Source organism: Adiantum capillus-veneris, chromosome 10 (genome assembly GCF_014529385.1).
Source record: "Adiantum capillus-veneris isolate H3 chromosome 10, ASM1452938v2, whole genome shotgun sequence".
NCBI classification, from domain to species: Eukaryota; Viridiplantae; Streptophyta; class Polypodiopsida; order Polypodiales; family Pteridaceae; genus Adiantum; species Adiantum capillus-veneris.
The window spans coordinates 28,199,980-28,220,994 of record NC_140940.1 but is presented as its reverse complement, the minus strand read 5'-3'; the positions used below and the strand labels follow the sequence as shown (position 1 = coordinate 28,220,994).

The following is a 21,015-nucleotide window of genomic DNA, read 5'->3' as shown; positions in this document are numbered from 1 at the left end:
AAAGGACCTTTTGACACTAACTTTTGGAGGTCTTTAATGAAGCTAACCCTAAGGTGTTTTAAGCTCCATTAGATGCACGTTGCTCTTTGATAGACTACCTTCTTTTGGACCCCTATTGAGATGTAACCATCTCTCCTCTTGGTCCCTTGCTGAGGTAAATCTAGAAGCACTTATTGTACATTGTTCTTTGGTAGACCGTCTCCTTTTGGACCCCTATTGAGATGCAACCATTCCTCCTTTTGATCCCCTGTTGAGATAGGTTTAGAAGCACATATCTATATCATAACTCTTGTTCCCCTTTTATCTTCCCATATTAAATGATCAGTTTAATATGAGAAAATCATTTGGTGAAGTTAGATATTATATTTTATGACAAGTTCATGGATTGTCAAGAAGGGAAGTTTGTAGTTCTCAAAGATTAAAAAAAATACAATACTTTGTATTGCATGAATGTATCTTCTATAGAAAATTATTTTATTTCTATATACGAGCTATTGTCTACTGAGTTGTGGCATAGCCAGCTAGGCCACGTGAGCTAAAAGGAAATGAAAACTCTAGCACGTTTCAGCAATGTTTCTATGTGTGAATATTGTGTTTATGGAAAGCAAATTAAGACTGTTCATTTGCCATTGAATAGAAGGCGTGTTGTACATAGTGACGTATGTGGTCCTATGCCAACCAAGTCTCTAAAGGGGACTAGTTCTTTTGTAGCATTTATAGATTACTGTACTCAAATTGTGTAGGTTTACTCTTTGAAACATAAGGATGAGGTATTCTCTCCGTTTTCAAAGTTCCTTGCACTCATTTAGAATCAATAAAGTAAAAATCTTAAGGAATTGAGAAGTGATAGCAATGGGGAATATGTGTTTCGAAAGACATGATAGAATTCTGTGCAAAGGTAGAAACTTAGTGACAATTTAGTGCATATGCACACTTGACCAAAATGGAGTAACTGGGCATTTGAATCGCATTATTCAAGAGTGTGCTATAACTATGCTTATTATGGCAAATTGATACCAAGTAAGCTAAAGTTATTTTGACAACAGCTCACATTATCAACAAATCTCTTTTAGTACCACATTAAATTACAAGATTCCATAGGAGTTGTGGTCATGCAAAAAATCATACTATGATCATTTACGTGTCTTTGGTTGCGAGAGATATGCTCATGCGCCAAAGGAGCTTAGCAAGAATCTTGATACAAAGTTACATAGATGCATGTTTGCTAAATATGGTGAAGATGGAAAGATGGCTATCATCTCTGGCACTCAAAATCTCATAATATTATTTGTTGTTCACAAGCAATATTTAATGAATCAAAGATGCATAAGAGACCTATCAAAGAGGTTTACAAAAGAGTCACATTTGAGGGTGTAGTCTCAAACTTGACAACAACTCAAAAGTCTAGTGAGGAGCCTTCCACTAGCAATGCTCCAGTGAGAGCAAAGAGCAGTAGTCAAGGATTGGGATGCTCTAGTAGAGCCTCATATATCCACCTGAGCGATTTCAACGAGGCATAGATTCTGTTATGCAAATTGACTGCAAAAAATATGCAAATGGATGATAAGCTACAATGGGGGCAAGCTATGTAATTAGAATATGATTCAATTGTAAAAAATGAGACATGGGAATTAATCAAATTGCCTAAGCTTTACGTTGCAAATAGGTTTACAAGAAGACGTTTACATCGAGAGAATCGAAGCTTAAGGAGAAGGTGAGATTAGTTGCTAGGGTTTCAAACAACAGAAAGATATAGATTTTGATGAAATCTTTTTAGCTGTGATCGAGATGATTACTTTACATATGGTGCTTGGACTAGTAGCTACTGAGGACTTGGAGTTGGTCCACATGGATGTAAAGACAATTTCTCTTCATGTTCACAAGACATAGTCCTTTGTAAATATTGGTTCCAAGTGTTCATATTCTATGCATGCCACTATTAGTAACCATTTCATTGCCATTCGATGCTAAAATAAACCCTGCTAAGTCAACTATATTCTTATCCAACAAAAGTCGATACCAAAACACTAACACTTTCTCGAAACACTAGTGTTATAGGTTTTGTCATATCAAAATGAAGAGTGCATGTGTGCGGATGTGAAAGTGTGCATGCATGGTGCGCGTGCAGAAAGGAAGAGAGAGAGTAGACTGTTGTGTGGATAGAGACAACCTCTAAGTGAGGAGGTCCTTAATCTTGGTATATGTACAAGAATAAGGTGAGCAGTGGGCTAACACCCATAGCCTAGGCGATCGAGCAAGACACAGACGCACAATCTCCCACTTAAAGGCAAATGTGCCCTTAAGTGGGTCATACTAGCTAAACTACTATTATGTACATGAAAATAGGTGAGAGACTCTCTCAACCTATACCCACTGGTTCACTCAATCGATCTACATGCAATTGCATCGGCTCTAGTGATAGGCAACATGCGTATCCAAGCTAGAGCCTGCATATAAATCTCGCAGGTTGCTCTATATGGTCTACAAAACTCCACTATGCATCATGTTAGTGTCAACCACCATACGACTGGCAATCCCTACTACAGATGCTCACTGCAATTGCTAGGTCGAGCCACGACACTAGTAGGTCATACATGAGACGCCCAGACGCTAACGAAATCTACGCAAACCTAGATGTACTCGCCTCCTTTGTGCTATCTGTAATCATTGCATCATCAAGACTATCCATCGCGTATGGATGCGCCAATGCCGACATTTGGATGACTTCATCTCACCCATAGGCGGAATTGTGCGTCCTAGCATCAACTCATAAGCCTTTAGCAAGAGCATATCAAAGAACTCCATGTCTGTCATCCATGTCTATGTCTGTAGAAAACAGACCCGCTCTACATCTGCTTGCAATATCAAACGTCGAACCATCGACCAAGTGCACACAACCAAAGCTCTCACGAGAGTAGGTGCTAAACCAGTCACAATGTGGTGTAACGTGAAAAACTGCATCCTCATCTAACAACCAACGAGAAGTGTCACCTCTCTAATAGACACATAAACAAAAGGAATAGTAGAGAGAAACGTGACATCATCGTCACTGGCATATAAAGCCACCGCTCTAGTATATGTCAAAACCTGATTTGCATCTCGTATACATCTCCGCTATTGTCTCATACATTTAAAACGACAACTAACGTGCTCTGTGTGACCACAATGCCATCGCATATATCGTCAAGAGAACAAGACCGCCGTCCCTCATGAGTCATCACTGTAGACTCTAAAGTGTCACACATGTCTGCAATCATAAGTGAATGTCCAAAAACTATGGCAAGAAAATCTAGGAGAAATTTGACACAATCTCCCCTATTAAGTGAGCATAAAACTCAAGCAAAATCTCAATTATAGACCATGTCAAATTGGTATCAAAGTGGGAGATCGCTCGACTACTACACAATCATAAAAAAAACCCTAAAAACCACGATCAACTGCATCAAAATCGATGCTCACATATGCATGAAATCAACTCATAATCTGTTCTTTCCGCAAGCATACAATCTGGGACAAACAGCTCGATAGAGCGTAAAGCACATAACGATATACGCAAGTAGTGAGCAAATTAGCTCAAAATGCATCCCACAAGAGAAATTGCTTGCTAAATTTTGGAAAAAAACTTGTGAAACCTGTAATTGATAAAGTTTATATCCACATGAGCATATACAATCCCCACTCCTGCGAGAGTGGATACAAGAACACTAAACAGTATCCAAACTGACAAAACCTATCAAAGTGAGAATCAAACTCGACCACTAAACCATCAGAGAGCAAATCTGCAAATACACATAAAACATGGCGAGAATCTAAAAAAAAATCCGATAAAATTTCATCTCAAAACTGAGTGAAAACTCAAAAAAATCTCAGCAATACTGCATAAAGCATAGACAAACACTCAACAATGTCTTAGTAAACAGATCCACAAATGATATATATGCACTACCAAAACCCTGAAAAACTAACTTACTCCGAAACGAGTGGCTCTATGGATTTGTATCTATCTAAAAAAAATTGTAAACCTGTGAACATGCTATCTGCACGCTATACCTAGCTCAAACTATATCCACAAATGCATACATAGCATGAGACTGCACAAAACCGTGATAAAAGCTACTCTTTGGAATGTCCCACACAATCATACATAAGCATTATCAGTGCTTCAAAAAGAACATCCAACCTGTGAGCAAAAATACCAAAAAAACTAGTGCACACTATGTCGTCGATCAATAAGCACGTCGATCAAAAACCAAGCACAAAGCACAACAAGCTGCTTGTGGTCGAAATTGCCATAATAGTGCAGCACTCATGACAAAAACTGCTCCCAAATGGTTCGTCAAAGCCGTTATGTGTTAGTGTGTGTTGTGGAAACTGAAAAATGGAGATCATCGAAGCCAAAATGCTAGATCAAAGCCAGGATGCCATGGTTCGTCAAAGCCACTATGTGTTAGTGTGTGCCGTCAAAGCTGAAAAATGGAGATCATCGAAGCCAAAATGCTAGATCAAAGCCAGGATGCCGATGAATGTCCGTTGGAGCAAATCCAGTCTGAAATGGGCTCATAAGGGAAGTTACTAAAAGCTACGCTAAAGGAGAACCCATCTGCTCTCTCGCTCTCGCTATGTCAAAGCCAAGAAAAAGTCGATGTCGCCTTCTACAGTCAGACGGAAGCGCTCGCCAAGGTCGTAGCTGCCAATGTCGAGTTGCCAATGAAGAACGCCAAAAATTTGAGAAATTGTGGTCAACGCTTGAAGTCGATGCCGTATGCACGCCGGAGAGGCGATGCCCTCTCTACGGGCCATCAAAGAGGGAGAAGAGCAACACAAAGAGATGACGAGTTCTTGGGTAGATATTATTACAGAGACTCAACAGAAGGCGGATGAAGCCGAGAAATGGATCGAGGTTGCCAAGAAAGGAAAAGGCAAGGAAATAACGTCTACGTCCACACCCACTATTATTAATTTGACACTAGAGGAGGAGCAAAAAAGATGTGTGCGCGCTTTACATGTGAGAATTTGTGGCCTTAAAGACAAAGATAATGTGGACGAAGACGTAAAAGAACTCATGGCTTTGATGGGGGTTCATGAGCCGATGCACACAAGAGCTTGGAGAGTGGGCAACAAGAAAAATGGAAGCAATGGGGAAACCTCGAAAGAAAGGGCGTCCATCCTACGTTCTCCCTCCATGGAAGTGAAGGTCTTTTTGAAGAAAAGGCCAACTCTTAAAGAGACGGGTATCTTTCTCGCGGACGATCTTACCCTCTCGCAGATCGCTCATATGCAGGAGGTAATACCGGAGATTAGAGCGGCAAGGGAAAAAGGCAAGATTGCCTTTTACCAAGATGGAAGAGTGAAAATACTAGAGCGACGCTCCACATGACGGCACGAGACTTATGGGACCACACTCAAAGTTGCCGCCTGGAATTGTAATGGATCTATGCGTCTTGATGTGGGTGCTTTTGAGGATAGTTTTATTGAAAGAGACATCATCTTCTACTCTGAGACACATCAAGCCCCTGGGCAATCTATGCCTCACATTGGTATACAGATGGGAGACAGCTTACAGACAGGAGACACGATCAGAGCTCAAAGGACGGGGCTCAAGGGGAGTGGCAGTGTTATTTAGAGAGGAGTTGCAGTCATTGATACATATAGCCCGCAGGGATGAGCAGGCTAGGTACATGTGGGTGAGATTGAGAGCAGAGACAGGCAGATACCTTTACATTGCTATTTGCTACTTTCCCTCGAGTACGTCAGTCTATGCATCACCGAGAGGGCAGTCCCCCTTTTCTATTTTGGATGATGACATATGGGAGTTCTCTAGAGATGGTGACATTATCATTCTAGGGGACTTTAATGCTAGGACTAGCCATCACCAAACATTATTTTATGATACTTCATAGGAGATGCTGAGAGCTAGATGTTGTAGAGACGGGCCTGTCCAGACTATCACAGGAGTGGAATATACTAAGGATGGGCGACACTTGATAGACATGGGCACTACACATGGACTGGCCATCTTGAATGGCCTACAGAGATTTCCCATTGCGGGAGGTTTCACATGCTTTCCACACAAACATGGAGCCAGCACAGAGGATTATGTCATGGCACAGCCGAGTCTCATCTCTAGTATCCAGGATCTCACAGTTGGGCCCAGACTGGTTGGGGTGGAAGTGGATCAAGCTCTTATGTCGTTGACCATCTCCTTCCAGTTCAGTGTAGCACATAGGCCACGGGTAGCAACCCCTACTCGCTACACCTTCACACGAGAGACGGATTCTGTATACATAGACGGGATCTATAAACGCCAATGCACTGAGGAGCAAGGGCGACCTCTGGAGGAGCTTACTACTATACTGACACAAACATTACATCATGCATGAGCAGAGGCATGCCCACACGCCCAGCATGAGCAGAGACGCCGTTCAGGGAGCATGCCTCAACAGCTGGTATGATGAGGAATGCTGCCATACTAGAGCTAGACTTCAGAGGGAGGTGCTTTTGGGGGACATCACTCACATACAGTCACAGATTGACTTCCGAGGCCTAGTGTGACGAAAGAAGAGGGCATTTTTGGCTCGACTAGAGCAGGATCTATACCAGCTATTCTTGAGTCAGGACTCGCCGTGAGGCGTGGCAGCTCTTTCATGAGCACTCTCCCCCCTCCCCCCCTACAATTACCTCTACAAAGACCTGGGGTCAATACGTGTCATCTTTGTACACAGTACCTAGACAACTGCCCCTTCTCGACCCCCCCGATCCATGCCCATACACGTGCTTTTTTCACCGTTGAGATGGTGAAGAAAGACCATTGACAGGATGAGGATTGGGAGAGCATATGATCATGATAGCTTAGTGGCAGAGCATTTCATGCATGCCAAAGATCTACTAGCAGAGCTTCTAGCAGTTATGTTTAACCGTGCCACGTGTGAGGGCTTGCCTAATACTTGGAGCCTATCTATGATTTTTCCTATCTTCAAGTCAGGAGACCTTATGGAGCCTGGGAATTATCGCACTATCATGATTAGACACACACTGGCACGGTTGTAGGTATCCATTCTTGAGTTGAGTAGATGGGTAGAGAGGGAAGGAATGCGTGCAAATGGGCAGGCAAGATTCAAGAGAGGCTTTTCTACTCTTGACCATATCTTGACACTCAGGGCTATCTCCTGGGAGACGGATCTATCGTAGCTTTGTGGACTTCCATAAAGCCTTTAACACAGTACCCAAAGCTAGATTGATGCGTAGATTACAAGAGATGGGAGTACCCACAAAGCTCATTTGGGGGATCATGACATTGTACAGATCAATAGTAGGACATGTACGCACCTCTGAGGGTCTATCTACACCGGTTCACTCCACTATTGGGGTGAAGCAGGGCTACCCACTCTCTCCTACTCTATTCGGTATGTATGTGGATAAGGTTTCTGACTACATTGAGAGCGATGGTGATAGAGGTGCACAGCTGGCAAAAACATGGATTCCACTATTGTTATATGCTGATGATATTGTGTTTGATCTCCGACTCTCTGGAGGGGATGCAATGTCACTTGGATGCTTTGCATAGGAGGTAAGCACCTACATTCACATACGACCAAGAGACTGTGGAGTATACAGATGCTCACACTTACCTTGAAGTGGTTTTTAGCGGACCTACATTTTCACTGAGAGCAACAGAGACAAGATTGACTAGAGTCCATGCAACATTGGGTAGATTAGAGAGGATGTGTTCGCAGGTTCAATTTTAGGAGCCTCGAACGAAGCTCTGGCTCATTGACACTTTGGTGGCTTCTGCATTGCTCTATGGAGCTGAGATATGGGGACCTTCATTGGATCATCACGAGAGGTCGGGTCGCAATGATGGATGGGGAAGCATGGAGAAACCTTTGGTCTCACACTAGAGGCACACTGATCGACCGAGCGATTGAGCTGGGGAGATGTAGGCACCCATGATTGCGGAGCACTACACAGCATCGATGGAGGCTACATCAAAAGATGCGGATCACTCTGGCCAAGCATGCACAACGCCCAATCAAACTATTGACCATCCGCCAACGACCGATGCTAGATCTCCTGTGATTTAACTATTTAGCTATCCGAACCAACTCCTCACTTTGCTTAGTTCACATCAAGCAACGTAGGATTCCATAGTATTTTTGTTTTGTTATTTTCTTACTCAGACTTTGTATCAAATCACCACATTGTAACTTTTTGGTCTCATTGATCACTTTGGCCTTTTTAAGTTGTTTATATAACATTTCATTTCTCCCTCCCTTGCTCTATGCCAAAAGTCACCAGAGGGTGACGAGCTAATGTCAAGTGATGCATGGACATACTCTCCCTTGTGCTAGCTGAAAATAACACCACGATCTTGCTCTCATGTGCACACCCAAGAGCGTAGTTGGTTCATGAAATTGAATTCTTCAATGTAACCCAAACCTCATGGCTAGTGCCAATAGCCTTTAATATGATTCATTTTAGAATTTTCAAAGACTCCAAAGTGTGGTTCTCATACTTCAATTGTGTTTGAGATTTCAATTGGATAAAAGACTACTGAAATGAAAGCTGAACATTTTGTTTGTCTTGTGCGTTGAGCAAGGCGGGGGTAGAACAAACTCTGCCAGAGTTGAGAGAGAAAAGCTTCAATGCTGATGTTTGTTGGGCGGGGGTAGCACCCCCCCATGCAAAAACGCTCTTAAATAATAAAGAAAGAAAGAGGTGCAAGACTCACGTGTTGTTCTCCAGCTATTGGGAAGCATTCTGAAAGAGGGCACGCTTGTCTTGTGAAGTAATACATAATAGACTATTTGGTAGCGTTTTGCATCCAAGCAAAACTGGAGCACCTATTTCTCTCCCCCAAATAGCCAAAAGGGGACGCCAGGGCCCCAAAATTAGCCCTTGTCGAGGCATAACAATGAGGGCACAATGAGGGCCAAAAAATCAGCATAAGTTAGCCTGTATACACGACGAGCATATCTACACTATACACCCTGAGGTCGGGCTCATATCAGGGGATACCCTGCTTAGGAACAACTCTTTGGGCCAAAAACCCATGCAGGGTTTGCTGCTTGCTAGCTTCTTTGTGCTTCTTATTGCTCAACAGAGGTGCTTCACTGAATGTCTTCCGTTTCGCTGAATTTAGCTCCAGCAATGTCTCTCTTTGATTTGCTCTCTCTAGTACAAAATCCTTATGACTCACATTTTCTGTTGAGGGCCCTTTCTTCTCCCTTCTCTGTTTCAGCTCCACCAATGGCTCCCTCCAATTTTCTCTTTCCAGTGCAAAATCCTTATAACTCGCAGTTGATGTTGAAGGCCATTTCTTCTCCCTACTCTGTTTCAGCTCCAGCAATGGCTCTCTTTGATTTGTTCTATCAAGTGCATAATCCACATGACTCTTGGTGGATGTTGCCGGCCACTTCTTCCCCCTACTCTGTTAGACATAACAACTCTACTTGTCAGACAATGTGTGTTTTAGGAAAGTCAAGCTCCAATGACAGAAATTACCTCTTGTTGAGAGGAAATATCAGATCCTGAGAGTAGTATTGGCTTTGCATTTTGCTCTTTGTGGAGAGGTGTAGAACCAATCTCAGACCTTGTGATGGACACATTGCCAGGCCCCTGGCCTCCCTGAAACCATTCAAATAACAACATCGACTTTAGAGTTTCTGATTAACAGATGAAAGCAAATAGCCAGCAACGAAGATTGACCTTATATGGTTTATCAAGTCGAGATGCACCACCCATGTTAGTAGCCCATTGCCTATCAACAATCTGTGCTGCCTTTGAATTGTTATTGTATTGTCGTTGAAACTCATCCCCACTGCCCTCAGAGCTTGTATTTGGAACGTCTAAGACTTCTCTGCAGTGAAGATTCTCCTTTCCCCTTGATTTATGATCACGGAAGGTTTTAGACTTGATAATGGGTAGGGCATGAGGGGGTTTGGTCTTGATAATGGGCAATGGACCAACAGCTGTGACTGACTTTTGTGGTTCAGCATTGGGAGAGAGTGCAACAATATTGCGGCCACAGAGCTCCATACTTGGTTGCCGTAATGAAGCAGACGCAGAAAGAAGTCCCTGCGGAGGCATGGATTCATAGCGTGGATGCATTTTTGAGACTAAGGCAATTGCTCTCCCTCTGCAAGTACTATTCAAACTTAAATTTGGAAGAGGAAGACATTCTACAAACTTTCAGTTATCAAGTTCTTTAATCTACCTTTCATCAACGGAAGACTTTGGAGCGGTTTCTTCTAGTACTTTGCCTTTGTGTCTGTCTTGTAAAGGCAAAGGAGTCCGTAATGCTTGGATAAGTTGTCTTAGCCTCATTGCAAGCACACCATCTTGCGGCCATACTTCTTGATCCGGGCATGGAAAAGGTTCAATTGGTGGATTATCAGTGATGACAACGTTAGAAGCAACTTGTTGATTTTCAGCAATGATAGTGTTGAAAGCAGCATCCTGCAAGAGTTTGATGCATTATAAATCACTAAAAGCAGGGTGAGCTCAAAACCAATACCATACATTGGTTGTTTACAAAGTAGGGACTAGGGCCATAAATTGATGAACTGCACCTGACATGGTGGATCTTCCCTTTTCTGATTGCCAGAATTGAGCAACTCTAGTTTTGATGAAAAGCATAAAGACTTGTCCTCCCTGTGAAATAAGCACATCAGTCATGAGAGCTAAGCATGTAATAAACACAATGTACCATGCCTTTGCAACAGTGATAACACCTTATTTTATAAAAACTGCGATGGCCATGCTTATGTGCACCCCGCAATAAATCTGCATCCTCAGCATCATTCCACCATATAGGTAACCTTTTCAATCTGCTAGCAATGGCCAGATAAGCAGTCATGGATGAAGATAACTGACTTCTGCATACAACTGATCATGGTTTAAAAGCTTAATCAAGAAGCCAAGAAATGTCTGACCTCTTCACATATGGAGGAAGTATAGTTCCTTCACAGAGCGCTCGGGCCAATGTTTCTCGCTCCTGTAGCACCTGCAGGTACCTGTTGACATTATACAATCATTAGAGACCCAAAGCAAACAGCTTGACATGATGCCAAGGGTGCATAAAGCACATGGAAATCATAAATGGCCTATGCTTGGGATGTCTGCAGAAGGATGTCTAAAGATGTTTGGAAATCCAAAACAGAGCATAACAACAAGGGCACACTAGAAACATGACAAACGTACATTATTTATCCTTTGGATGCCCAGAGATATCTGGCCATCCCACAGCATGCTTTACATAGGCAGAACATAATTACAAGGGCTTGATAAAAACATGAAAAACATACGCAAATTATCCTTTGGATGTCCAAAGTTGTCTGGCCATCCCACAGCAAACTCTACTTCAGCAGAACAACATTACAAGGGTGCATGACTCATCCTTCCACCATGGATAGGTGTTAAACCAGTTTCACACACAAACTAGTATTGGGCACTGATTAGCAAAAGCATCCCCATTGATTAGCAATCATCTCAAAAAGCAGGAACATGTTGACAATCAGGCTTCCATAGCCAACAACCACAGGATTTCTAGCTTCCTTTGTTCAAAAAATTTCATAAAAGCTTTCTAATACCTTGCAGCCCTCTTTTCGAGCCGTTTTGTGAAAACTTGGGAACGGAGTGCTTTTTGAGCATATGGGGGAATTGTTGGAAACACAATCCCTTCAATAACCGGATGCATGACGACATTGGGAGACTCAGGCTTCTCCTCTCCATCGATCTTCATGTCCTTATTGTCTTGTTGAAAATGTGCATCAACAGAGGCAGGCCCTTCACCAGGCATGTCACTAAAAGTGCTGGCCTTCCAGCTTTGTGTTTGGTTTGTACAACAATTATTGCCATTTGGAGCCAATTGGTCCTTCACAAAAGATTGATCTGGTGCAGCTTGCACATCCAGAGGCTTAGCATGCGAACTGTTGGTGGCTATTGCACTCCTGGCTTGAAAATAGTGGCATAACCGGAACAGCACATCCATAAGCTGCTGTACTTCTTGGATGCCATGATGTTGCAATCCAGCTTCCGCCATTATTTCCTCTGCCAACATAGAAACACAATGTTAAGTGGCAACCTTTAGAAACCACACATTCATGAAATACTCTTTTAGTGGAATGACCTGCACGGTTTGCACCGAGCTCAAGTAGTGAATTCTCAAGCTGCTTGAGCTCCTTTTCTGACCACTGTTTGATATCACCATTGGCTCCTAGTTCTTCTGAATTTTTCTTCCTCGCACGATGACGTCTACTTTTTGAAATTCCATGCCCTTCATCCGATGATTCTGTCTCTGAAATTCCTCGACCTTCTCGATAATTGACTACCTGTCGTTTACGTGGGCCACAGGATGTAACCATTGGGGTCTTGTCATCATTCAGGGCAGCATTACAAGCTTCAGGAAGCAACTCTTGCCAAAACTGCTGAGGGTCCCCATCAGAAGCAGGCTCCTCATCAAGCACTGAGTCAACAGCAGGGTTGCTGATAAACGTGGCAACTGAAAATGTATTTTGGCCGCGCCTGCAAAGTGGAGAAGAGCAAAACTTTAATTTGAGAAACTTGTCCACAAGCATGGCAAACAAGTAGAAATTATTTCATATTGACAGAGAAAATGGGACAGAGAAAACACCCAGAGGAAAGGTGGTGGAGGCTTTTTCACTGTTTAAAACCCAGGAATGAGGACATAGAAGGAGAAAATTTGGCCCAAAGATTTCAGATGTCTAGCCAGTGTAAGCTCCGACTTTATCATTTCTATTTCCTGATTCATTTGAAGTTTTGTTAAGCTTAATTCAACATCAACCTTTTCGTTCATAGTTACAGTGATCTTTTAGTTCCTTGCATCAGACCTTTCAGAGCTGGAATGTCCAGACAAAGGGAACAAAGAAAGGAACACCCAGAACAACCATAATCACAACTATATAGTCGAATTTTGTCCACAGAATAGGTTTGAACACCTTGCCAGTAAGGGTCCAGATGAATGAAAGTAATGGTCACTAGTGAGTGCAACCAAAAACAAATTGCTTAGTGGCAATATGGCAACTGATATAGGCTTCTTAAAAAGAAACTGCCTTTGTTGACTTACAATTCCTTTGATACAATACTTGGCCTTGTATGCCATAAACCAAGCTCCATGGGAGTGATGAATACTATGTTTGAAGTAATGAGACATATGGAATTGATGGTTCAAGCGAGGGTTCAAGGTTTATATTCATCAAAGTGCGCTACAGGCTTACACTACCTGCCTTGTCAATAATCCTATAGTGATTAAAAGCAAGTGCCACCACCCAATTATGATTGCACTAATGCTTCATTACGGGAATTGATTAGTATTTAGAATACCCATTGCCCAAGGCTACTCCAAGGGCTACTCATACATCATCTTCACCAGGTTATGAAACATGACCTCTGTACAATTGGCAACTATGATTCACGTTTTTATCACTTAGGCTAGTGGAATGGCTGACAAGCAACAAATAGCCAGGTAATTGTACTAACCCGCCAACTAGCCGCTTCTCTGTTCTGCTTTCAAGAATTTGCTCAATATTTTGAGCGTGAAATGCAGCAGCTTCAGCCTCCCCATCTTCCTGCATTCATAGTACAGATCCCATTCTCACTTCGCAAACTTTGAGGACCAGGAAAATCTCGAACAGGAGGTAAAACTTACCCTTAGTATGCTATAAGCTCCTTTCTTTAGCAAGTTTTCAATGTTTTCATTGTACTCATTGTCAGTAATTGCTCCTTGCATGCCACCCAGAATGGCCTCATCAAGGCCATACTTGCGAGAAGAACACTCAAAGAGGTGTTGTTCATAAGTGTCTTTTGTGATAAGCCTATATATTCTAACATCCTTCTTCTGTCCAATCCTGGAGCAGACATCAGCAGCTATAATAAGGGCAATGACAATTAAATTCTACAAGAAAATATTACTGAACATTTCCACATAAAATCCATTCAGTATTAGCTATCAGTGCTGTATCAAAAATTGTTTTCTGTAGAGATTAGGCCAATAGAGCATGTTTCCAAGGGACTGTAGATAACGCATACACCCTCGTATCAGAACTGACATTATTAGATTTTAGAAATTTCACCTGTGACACCGAGCCATAGCTTGAAGATCATTTTGCGGATTCCAATCAGAATCATAAATAATGCATGTATCTGCCTGCAATTTTGTTTAGACCAACATTTCAAATTGAGAAATTCAAAAAATGGTTACAAAAGCAATTCCAAAGCATGTAAATCAGTACAGCAGTTAATGTAATCCCAAGTCCTCCAGCACGAGTACTTAGCAAGAACAGGAAAGTGTCACTGTCTTTTGAGGAATATCGATCAATTGCAGCCTGTTGTTTGCATCAACAAATAAAATGGACAAATTACTCTGAAAGCAAAAATGTTACGTCTTAAAACTTGCATCAAAAAAACTAACCTGGCGTTCAGAACCACGAACAGAGCCATCAATGCGCTCGTATGTGTAACTTTTGGAGATAAGGTAGTCCTCCAAGAGATCCAGCATGATTGCAAACTGCTTGATTGCAGAAACTTACTGGGAATTTCATTGGCAAGTTTGATCAAAGACATCAAGAGCACATAATCACCTGAGAAAATAGTAACACCCTATGTCCTGCATTCTTGAGCATAGGCAAAAGCTTGTCCAGTAACATCATCTTTCCAGAAGACACAGATAGGGCTGCAGAAGTTTTATCAACTTCCTGATACAGCAAGAATCTACCGTTTAAATGAACTTGTCAAATCTTTAGTGGCCAAAAGGGTTTTATCAGAAAACTTCCGTAATTAGGTCACTAACTTGCAATTTTAGCTTGGAAACTATGTCCTCCTGCAACCCATTACAAAGGAAAGGATGGTTGCAAAGCTTCCTGAGCTCCATTGCCTATCATCATTGCATCAAGTAGCTGCTGAGTCAAAGGAACTCAAAATGAAAGTGTACACAAGAAATTAGAGCAAAAAAAACATACCACATTCCTAAGGTTTGGAATGTTATTAGATTGAGATCCTTTCAGCAAGTCTGAAATCCTGTTCTCAAGAATTGCTCTATAATAGCATCGCTGCTCTTTGGTAAGCTCCACCCAAATGATAGTCTGATTATATTGGGATGTGTTATGATTGCATTATGAATTTGCACACTAACGAGGAAAAGAGACAAGTTACAAGTCACCAAACCTCTTCCTTCAAAGGGATACTCTTTTCCACATCTTCCTTTAGTCGTCGAAGCAACCGGGGCCTCAACACATTGTCCTGCAGGTCCTTGACCTGATAACCAAAATTTAAGTTTTAAACTTGCAGGTTTCAAAAGCAGTAAGGAGGTTGTACTTTCTGCCGCCCTTATATTCAGCTATATACACACCTGCTCAGCTTTCTTGAGATCTCCATACTTGAGAAGAAATTCTTCCTCTGAGCTAAATTGTTGAGGATCCAGTATGTTAAGAAGACTACTGCTCAGCCCATTAAAAACATGACACACATTTGACAGTGTTAGATAATTATATTTCCATGACAGTCATAGTTCTCATTTCCAGTAAGTTTGATCTAGCTAAGGGCATACAAGACTTCTTTTGTGTTGTTTTGAATCGGAGTTCCTGTCAAGAGCAGCAACCCTCCTCTTCGAATAGATAGTTGTTTTAGACAGCATGTGGTTTTGGAACACTTGGATTTCAACCTGCAATTCCTATCAGTTGGTAGCAGCAAGTAGAATAATTTGTCTTATAAACCTGAGCTATCAGAGTTTGTAGTACCTGTGTGCTTCATCCACAACAACATACTGCCACTCGTGCTTGGAAAGAAATCCTTGATCTTTCATCAGTATCTCAAAACTTGTCAGAAGAACCTGGAGGGGAAGGATTTAAACCAGGAGCTTAATACAGAGAATGATTTCAAGCTTTGATCTTGAACAGTATATCAGTAAGCTCTTCTTACATTGAACTTAATATACTGAGATTTGGCATAGAAAAACTCATAATTCTTAATTATTCTTCGATCTTCTGCGCTGCCAGAGAATAAGACACAATTCATGTTTGTCAAGGATTCCACTTCCCTTTGCCAATGCCCCAAGGTCGATACAGGAGCTATGACCAAGAAAGGCCCTTTACATTTCCTCTTTACACGAAGGTTTTCGAGCATGGAGACAGCCTACAACAAATACTCAATTACTTCCAAAGTTGAATTCAGCAGCCGTCATAAGGAATAAAAAACAAACACCTTCTAAAATGCTGTCAAGTGTCAAGCATTCCCTATTACCTGCATTGTCTTACCAAGACCCATTTCATCAGCAAGTATACAGTTCACATGAATTTGGAAGTTGTGGTCCATCCAAGCTAATCCTTTCTCTTGGTAGTCCCGGAGCTCTCTGCCGTCCTTGAAGAGCAACTTACCATTATTGGTTAATGGCACATTTAAGGAAGTTCTCGAGTTTATTTGGAAATATCGAGCAATAGCAGCCTGGTCCTCTTTGAAGATAAGATCTGCTTCTAGTTCCCATGTAGATTCTGTGTAAGGTAGCCCACCCCATTTAACCAAGTAGTACCTTCTGCCACCCCTGCGCTCCTCTAGGCAGATAACTCTCTCTACCTGCAGGTACAAATAATTGAAAGCAGGTGCGTCCTCTCTGTCTCCTGGATTTCCATTTAGTCGCTCCAACTCGTCCATCCTCTTGAGAAAGTTTCTCAAAAGCTGAGGACACTTGGATTTTAACAAAGCTTCTTTAACAGCACAAACACTTCGGTAGCTTCTACCACATTCCTTGATGCAATACACCACTGAATTGGTTCCCTGATTCTGAACTGCTAAAATTTTTTCTATCTGCCCTGTACACTTCACCATTTTACATGCACTTGCACCCTCCAAGGTGCAAAGCCCATAGGCATCAACATGAAGATCCAGAGCCATAGGTTCCTGGGCATCTTCAACATCTGTAACAGAAGGACTAATGTTTGCTTCTGTTTTGGTGGAGTCCTGCTCTGTAATAGAAGTACATGCTTTTTTTGGCAACACTCTCTTAGGTCTGCACAGTTTCGATGCTTCTGCATCTGAATGTGCATTTGTGTCATCCTCAGAGACTTCACAAGGGCTCTGTTCAATAGCTTTGGGTGAGGCAACAGCTTTCACCAATCTTCGTTGACCAGACACAAGGACCTTCTGCACTTCATCTCGCCCCAGCCCCTTTTTAAATTCAAAACTAGACAAATCAGGAGCATCATTTGCTGCAGGTTTATTTTGTTCGACATCTTCTTCTCCACTTGAACTGACCTCTTTGTAGCTCTTCCTAACAGAGCGGCCACTGATATTCCTCTTTGCTTGAGGAGAGCCTCCACCTTTCCTACTAACTTGAGAAGTAGTGCGCTTCCTCTGAGACACTCTTGCCTCCATAAAATCTTCGTCACTATCATCCACCACAATCGATAACTCCGGCAATGGAGGCAAGTCTGCGCTTGTATTTTTGACATTAGGTTGTGCAAATCGCAGCAGAGAGCCCGAGACCCCATTATCAGAAAAGCTCAGGTTAGAAGCGGCCTTCACTTTGCGCCTCCTTTGATTCATCACCACCACGTTCTGATCAGAGGCAATGGAACTGTCGTCTTCTTCACTGTCGGAAGCATATTTGATGCTTTCTGTTCTCTGGCGAAGCTTCATTATTTGAGGAAGCAGGTAAAATGGACTATAAGCGAATGGGGGAAGAGAGGGGATGGGGCACAAAGACTTCTGAATCCTCCCTACGAGGATGTAGCGGGTTGCAGAGGAAGGCGCCAACGAGCATTTCTCAAATTTCACTTCGACAAATTTTGCCGCCAAATCATAAATAATGATAATTGTGACTTGTCAGAAGTGGAGAGACACTGTCTCACAGTGGAGTCTGGACACTAGGCCAGGCCCCAAAAGAGAGACCTTCTAACTCCCAATTAAAAAAGTTGTCTGCATAACAAAAACGAACTCACGCGATCCGCCTCTAGCGGGTCTCGTTCGCGCTTACCAAGGGGTCATTCTTATACAATTTTTCAAGCTTAGACATATGAGCATGCGTGTATGTACCTAAGTGTGTATATAAATGTGTGTGGGGCTATTTCTATATATCTCCATAGGACACACATCTCTCTCTCTCTCTCTCTCTCTCTCTCTCTCTCTCTCTCTCTCTCACACACACACACAGTGGCCTCCACACACACACACACAGTTGGGTAGCATTTTAAATTTTCTTATGGATGTACCAATGATTAATTTCTCTTGCTAAATTCTACTCCAAATTGTGGCAACATGGGTGACATACATCCTATCAAAAGAGCACATATCAAATCACTTTTGTTAAATATGCACTATTTCACCCTTCTCGCCCAATGCTTGGTATCTTTAATGCATTCTGCAAGATCACCCATATGTATATCCCAAGAAAGGAGGGTATGAAGCCCCTAACCTCTCTATGTATGCACACGATTCCCTCATCCTTGCCCATCATCTTTTTGGGCCGTAGGTGAAGACAATGAGAGTTATCACATGGGATACAAACTTTGCCGTCTCTCTTAGATTCTTGCAAGAAATGCGTTGACATTAACATGTAGACTTGGGCATTGGAATAGGTAGGAGAGGTAGATGAATTCCATGGGGTAGCTAATGTTTTCATAACCAAAAGTTGTAGAGTAGTTTCCAAGCTAGGGAGGGAGGGATAGAAAAAGAGAGCTCAATAGAGATAGAGAAAGAGAGCCTTGCAAGCTAATATGCACTTGGCATGTTAGAGAGAGAGAGAGAGAGAGAGAGAGATCCTAGTTGAAATCCCCTAAGCCTCCTTCAATAGCACCACCTCAATCCTTGAGGCCATCACGAGCAGCTTTGTCTTTGCCTCAACACCAATATTAGCTTGCAAATCTGAACGTGTGTAATTCTCTTGTCAACGATTACTTTTCATCAAGCACTATTGGCGTCGTGTATGAAGATGTCGCCAACAATCAGCTTGTCTTTGTTGCAATTTTGAACACATAGTCACTTGCCTTGTTGAAGTTGGTTTAACTTGTCCGCAACTGAAACCAAGCTATACTTTATTGTACTTCTCAAACCAAGCTCCAAGCTCGTGGGCAAGGAGTTGTAAACTGCTCCTGGAAAGGCTAACTCATAGACATGCTTCAGATGTGGCATGTCTATGTTGAGAGAGAGAGAGTTGTGGCAGACATGGTAAACACTGCCTCTTTCATGTAACAATGCAAGAGCCTGCCTCACCTCTCTCTCTCTCTCTCTCTCTCTCTCTCTCTCTCTCAGCATTGGGTAGATTGTAGAAGATGTGTTTGTAGGTTCAGTTTCAGTAGCCCCGGACGAAGCTCTAGCTCTTTGACACTTTGGTGGCTTCAACATTGCGCTATTGAGCTGAGATATGGGGACCTTCATTGGATCACCACGGGAGGCCGGGTCGCACAGATGGATGGAGGAACATGGAGAAACCTCTCGTCTCTATGATCTCGCGGCTCATTAGAGCCAAGGCATCAGTACCACGGGCCATTATTCGAGCAGAGCTAGCGGCCCCCCCACTAGTGGTTGAGGCGCTCACCAGATCAATCTCCTTCATAAACCGCACATGGGAACTTCCTAGAGACAGATATGCTCGCATTGCACTTGAGTCCTCTCGACAGTTAGCCATGCAAGGAGATACAACATGCTGGGATGGGGAGATGGCATCATGGTTTCAGGCGCATGGGTTCAGCATAGACAAGCTGCCACCGTTCTAGTACTCATTGGATGCACCATCTCTCACTCTTACACAGTTAGAGATCACCAAGCTCATCCACCAAGACCTGACCGAGTTCGGTTTTCGAGCAAGCTCAACGGAGCGAGCTTTTTTTTTTGTTTGGAGTGCCGCCCTCTCTACCTACCCTTCCTCCTCTCGCCGCCCATGTGCTTCCTCCTCTTCCCTTCCTCCTCCTCCTCGAAAATCTTTCCTATCCTCCACCTCCTCTCTCCATCTACTCCTCTAACCACCTTCCCTTCCTCCAACTCCTCCTTTAGAAACCACCATCCCTTCCCTAAAGTCCTCCTATCTCCTACTCCCTTCTTCCTCTCTCTTTTCTTAGTCGCTCTATAACCCCTCTCCTTATCCCTCCCTCCCTCTCTCTCTCTCTCTCTCTCTCTCTCTCTCTCTCTCTCTCTCTCTCTCCTCCACCCCTCTCTTGTGCTGTCTTCCCTCTATGCATGTGTCTCTCTCTCGCCCGCCACCCCTCTCTCTGGTTGTCTCTCCCTCCCACCCCCCCTACCCCCCCCCCCCCCCTCTCTCTCTCCCACCCCCTACCCCCCCCCCCCCCCCTCTCTCTCTCTCTCTCTCTCTCTCTCTCTCTCTCTCTCTCTCTCACACACACACACACACACGGAAGAGAGGGAAGGGTGGCAAGGGTAGACTCTCTCTCTCACACACACACACACTAGGACGAGAGGGAAGGGTGGCAAGGGTAGAGAGAGAGAGAGAGGGGGTGCAGAGAGCTATTTAAAAAAACAAAAGCAATAGCAGTATCTCTAGTGCCTCCCTTTTTTTGTAAAAGAGAGAGAAGGGGAGAGAAAGAGAGAGTGATAGCGGGAGGGGAAGAGAGAGGCGGGGCATTGGGAGGGAGAGAGAGATCAAGAGAAGAGGGGTGGCAGGTGGAGAGAGAGTAGGAGATTGGGAGGGAGAAAGAAAGGGAGCGCAGGGGGGGGGACGAGGGGGGAGGGGTTGTACAGGGTGAGCCCGTCCTTCTTTTAAAAAAAAAAACAATACACTTCACCTCTCTCTCTCTCTCTCTCTCTCTCTCTCTCTCTCTCTCCCCCCCCCCCCCCCCCCGCCCCCCTTATCGATCTCTCTCCCACTCCATCTTCCTTTTTTCTTTCTCTACCTCCTGTCACATTGTTGCTTTTTGAGTCCCTCCAATCATAATGACAAATGAAATGAAATGCTATGTTAACTGTCATCAAAAGGCCAAAATGACCCATGCGACCAAAATGATAGATTCTTGGTGGATCTAATACAATGTCTGGGTACAAAATAAAATGAGAAAG

The 21,015-nt window shown here is 43.1% G+C and overlaps 1 protein-coding gene across 1 annotated transcript; it reads right to left on the bottom strand.

Annotated features, from left to right (window-relative positions):
• Window positions 1–8,751: 8,751 nt before the first annotated feature.
• Window positions 8,752–17,844, bottom strand: LOC147448607 (uncharacterized). Its single transcript, XM_086521175.1, has 23 exons — window positions 16,255–17,844; window positions 15,934–16,146; window positions 15,753–15,844; window positions 15,563–15,676; window positions 15,365–15,452; window positions 15,181–15,270; window positions 14,976–15,098; window positions 14,807–14,890; window positions 14,598–14,711; window positions 14,429–14,524; window positions 14,250–14,342; window positions 14,091–14,164; window positions 13,667–13,865; window positions 13,498–13,586; window positions 12,128–12,522; window positions 11,589–12,048; window positions 10,932–11,012; window positions 10,731–10,826; window positions 10,569–10,650; window positions 10,214–10,455; window positions 9,706–10,135; window positions 9,502–9,624; window positions 8,752–9,427 (listed from the first exon to the last, which is right to left on the bottom strand). The coding sequence occupies exons 1-23, from the start codon at window positions 17,644–17,646 to the stop codon at window positions 9,005–9,007; spliced, it is 5,193 nt and encodes a 1,730-aa protein (XP_086377301.1). The 5' UTR covers window positions 17,647–17,844; the 3' UTR covers window positions 8,752–9,004.
• Window positions 17,845–21,015: the final 3,171 nt, after the last annotated feature.

Excerpts from the sequence above, each read along its gene's own strand:
- LOC147448607 (XM_086521175.1), bottom strand. The coding sequence starts at position 17,646 with ATGAAGCTTCGCCAGAGAACAGAAAGCATCAAATATGCTTCCGACAGT. Across the intron at positions 15,453-15,562 it reads AACAACACAAAAGAAGTCTT|TAGTCTTCTTAACATACTGG; the intron begins GTATGCCCTTAG and ends TGGGCTGAGCAG. Across the intron at positions 13,587-13,666 it reads GAGCTTATAGCATACTAAGG|GAAGATGGGGAGGCTGAAGC; the intron begins GTAAGTTTTACC and ends CTATGAATGCAG.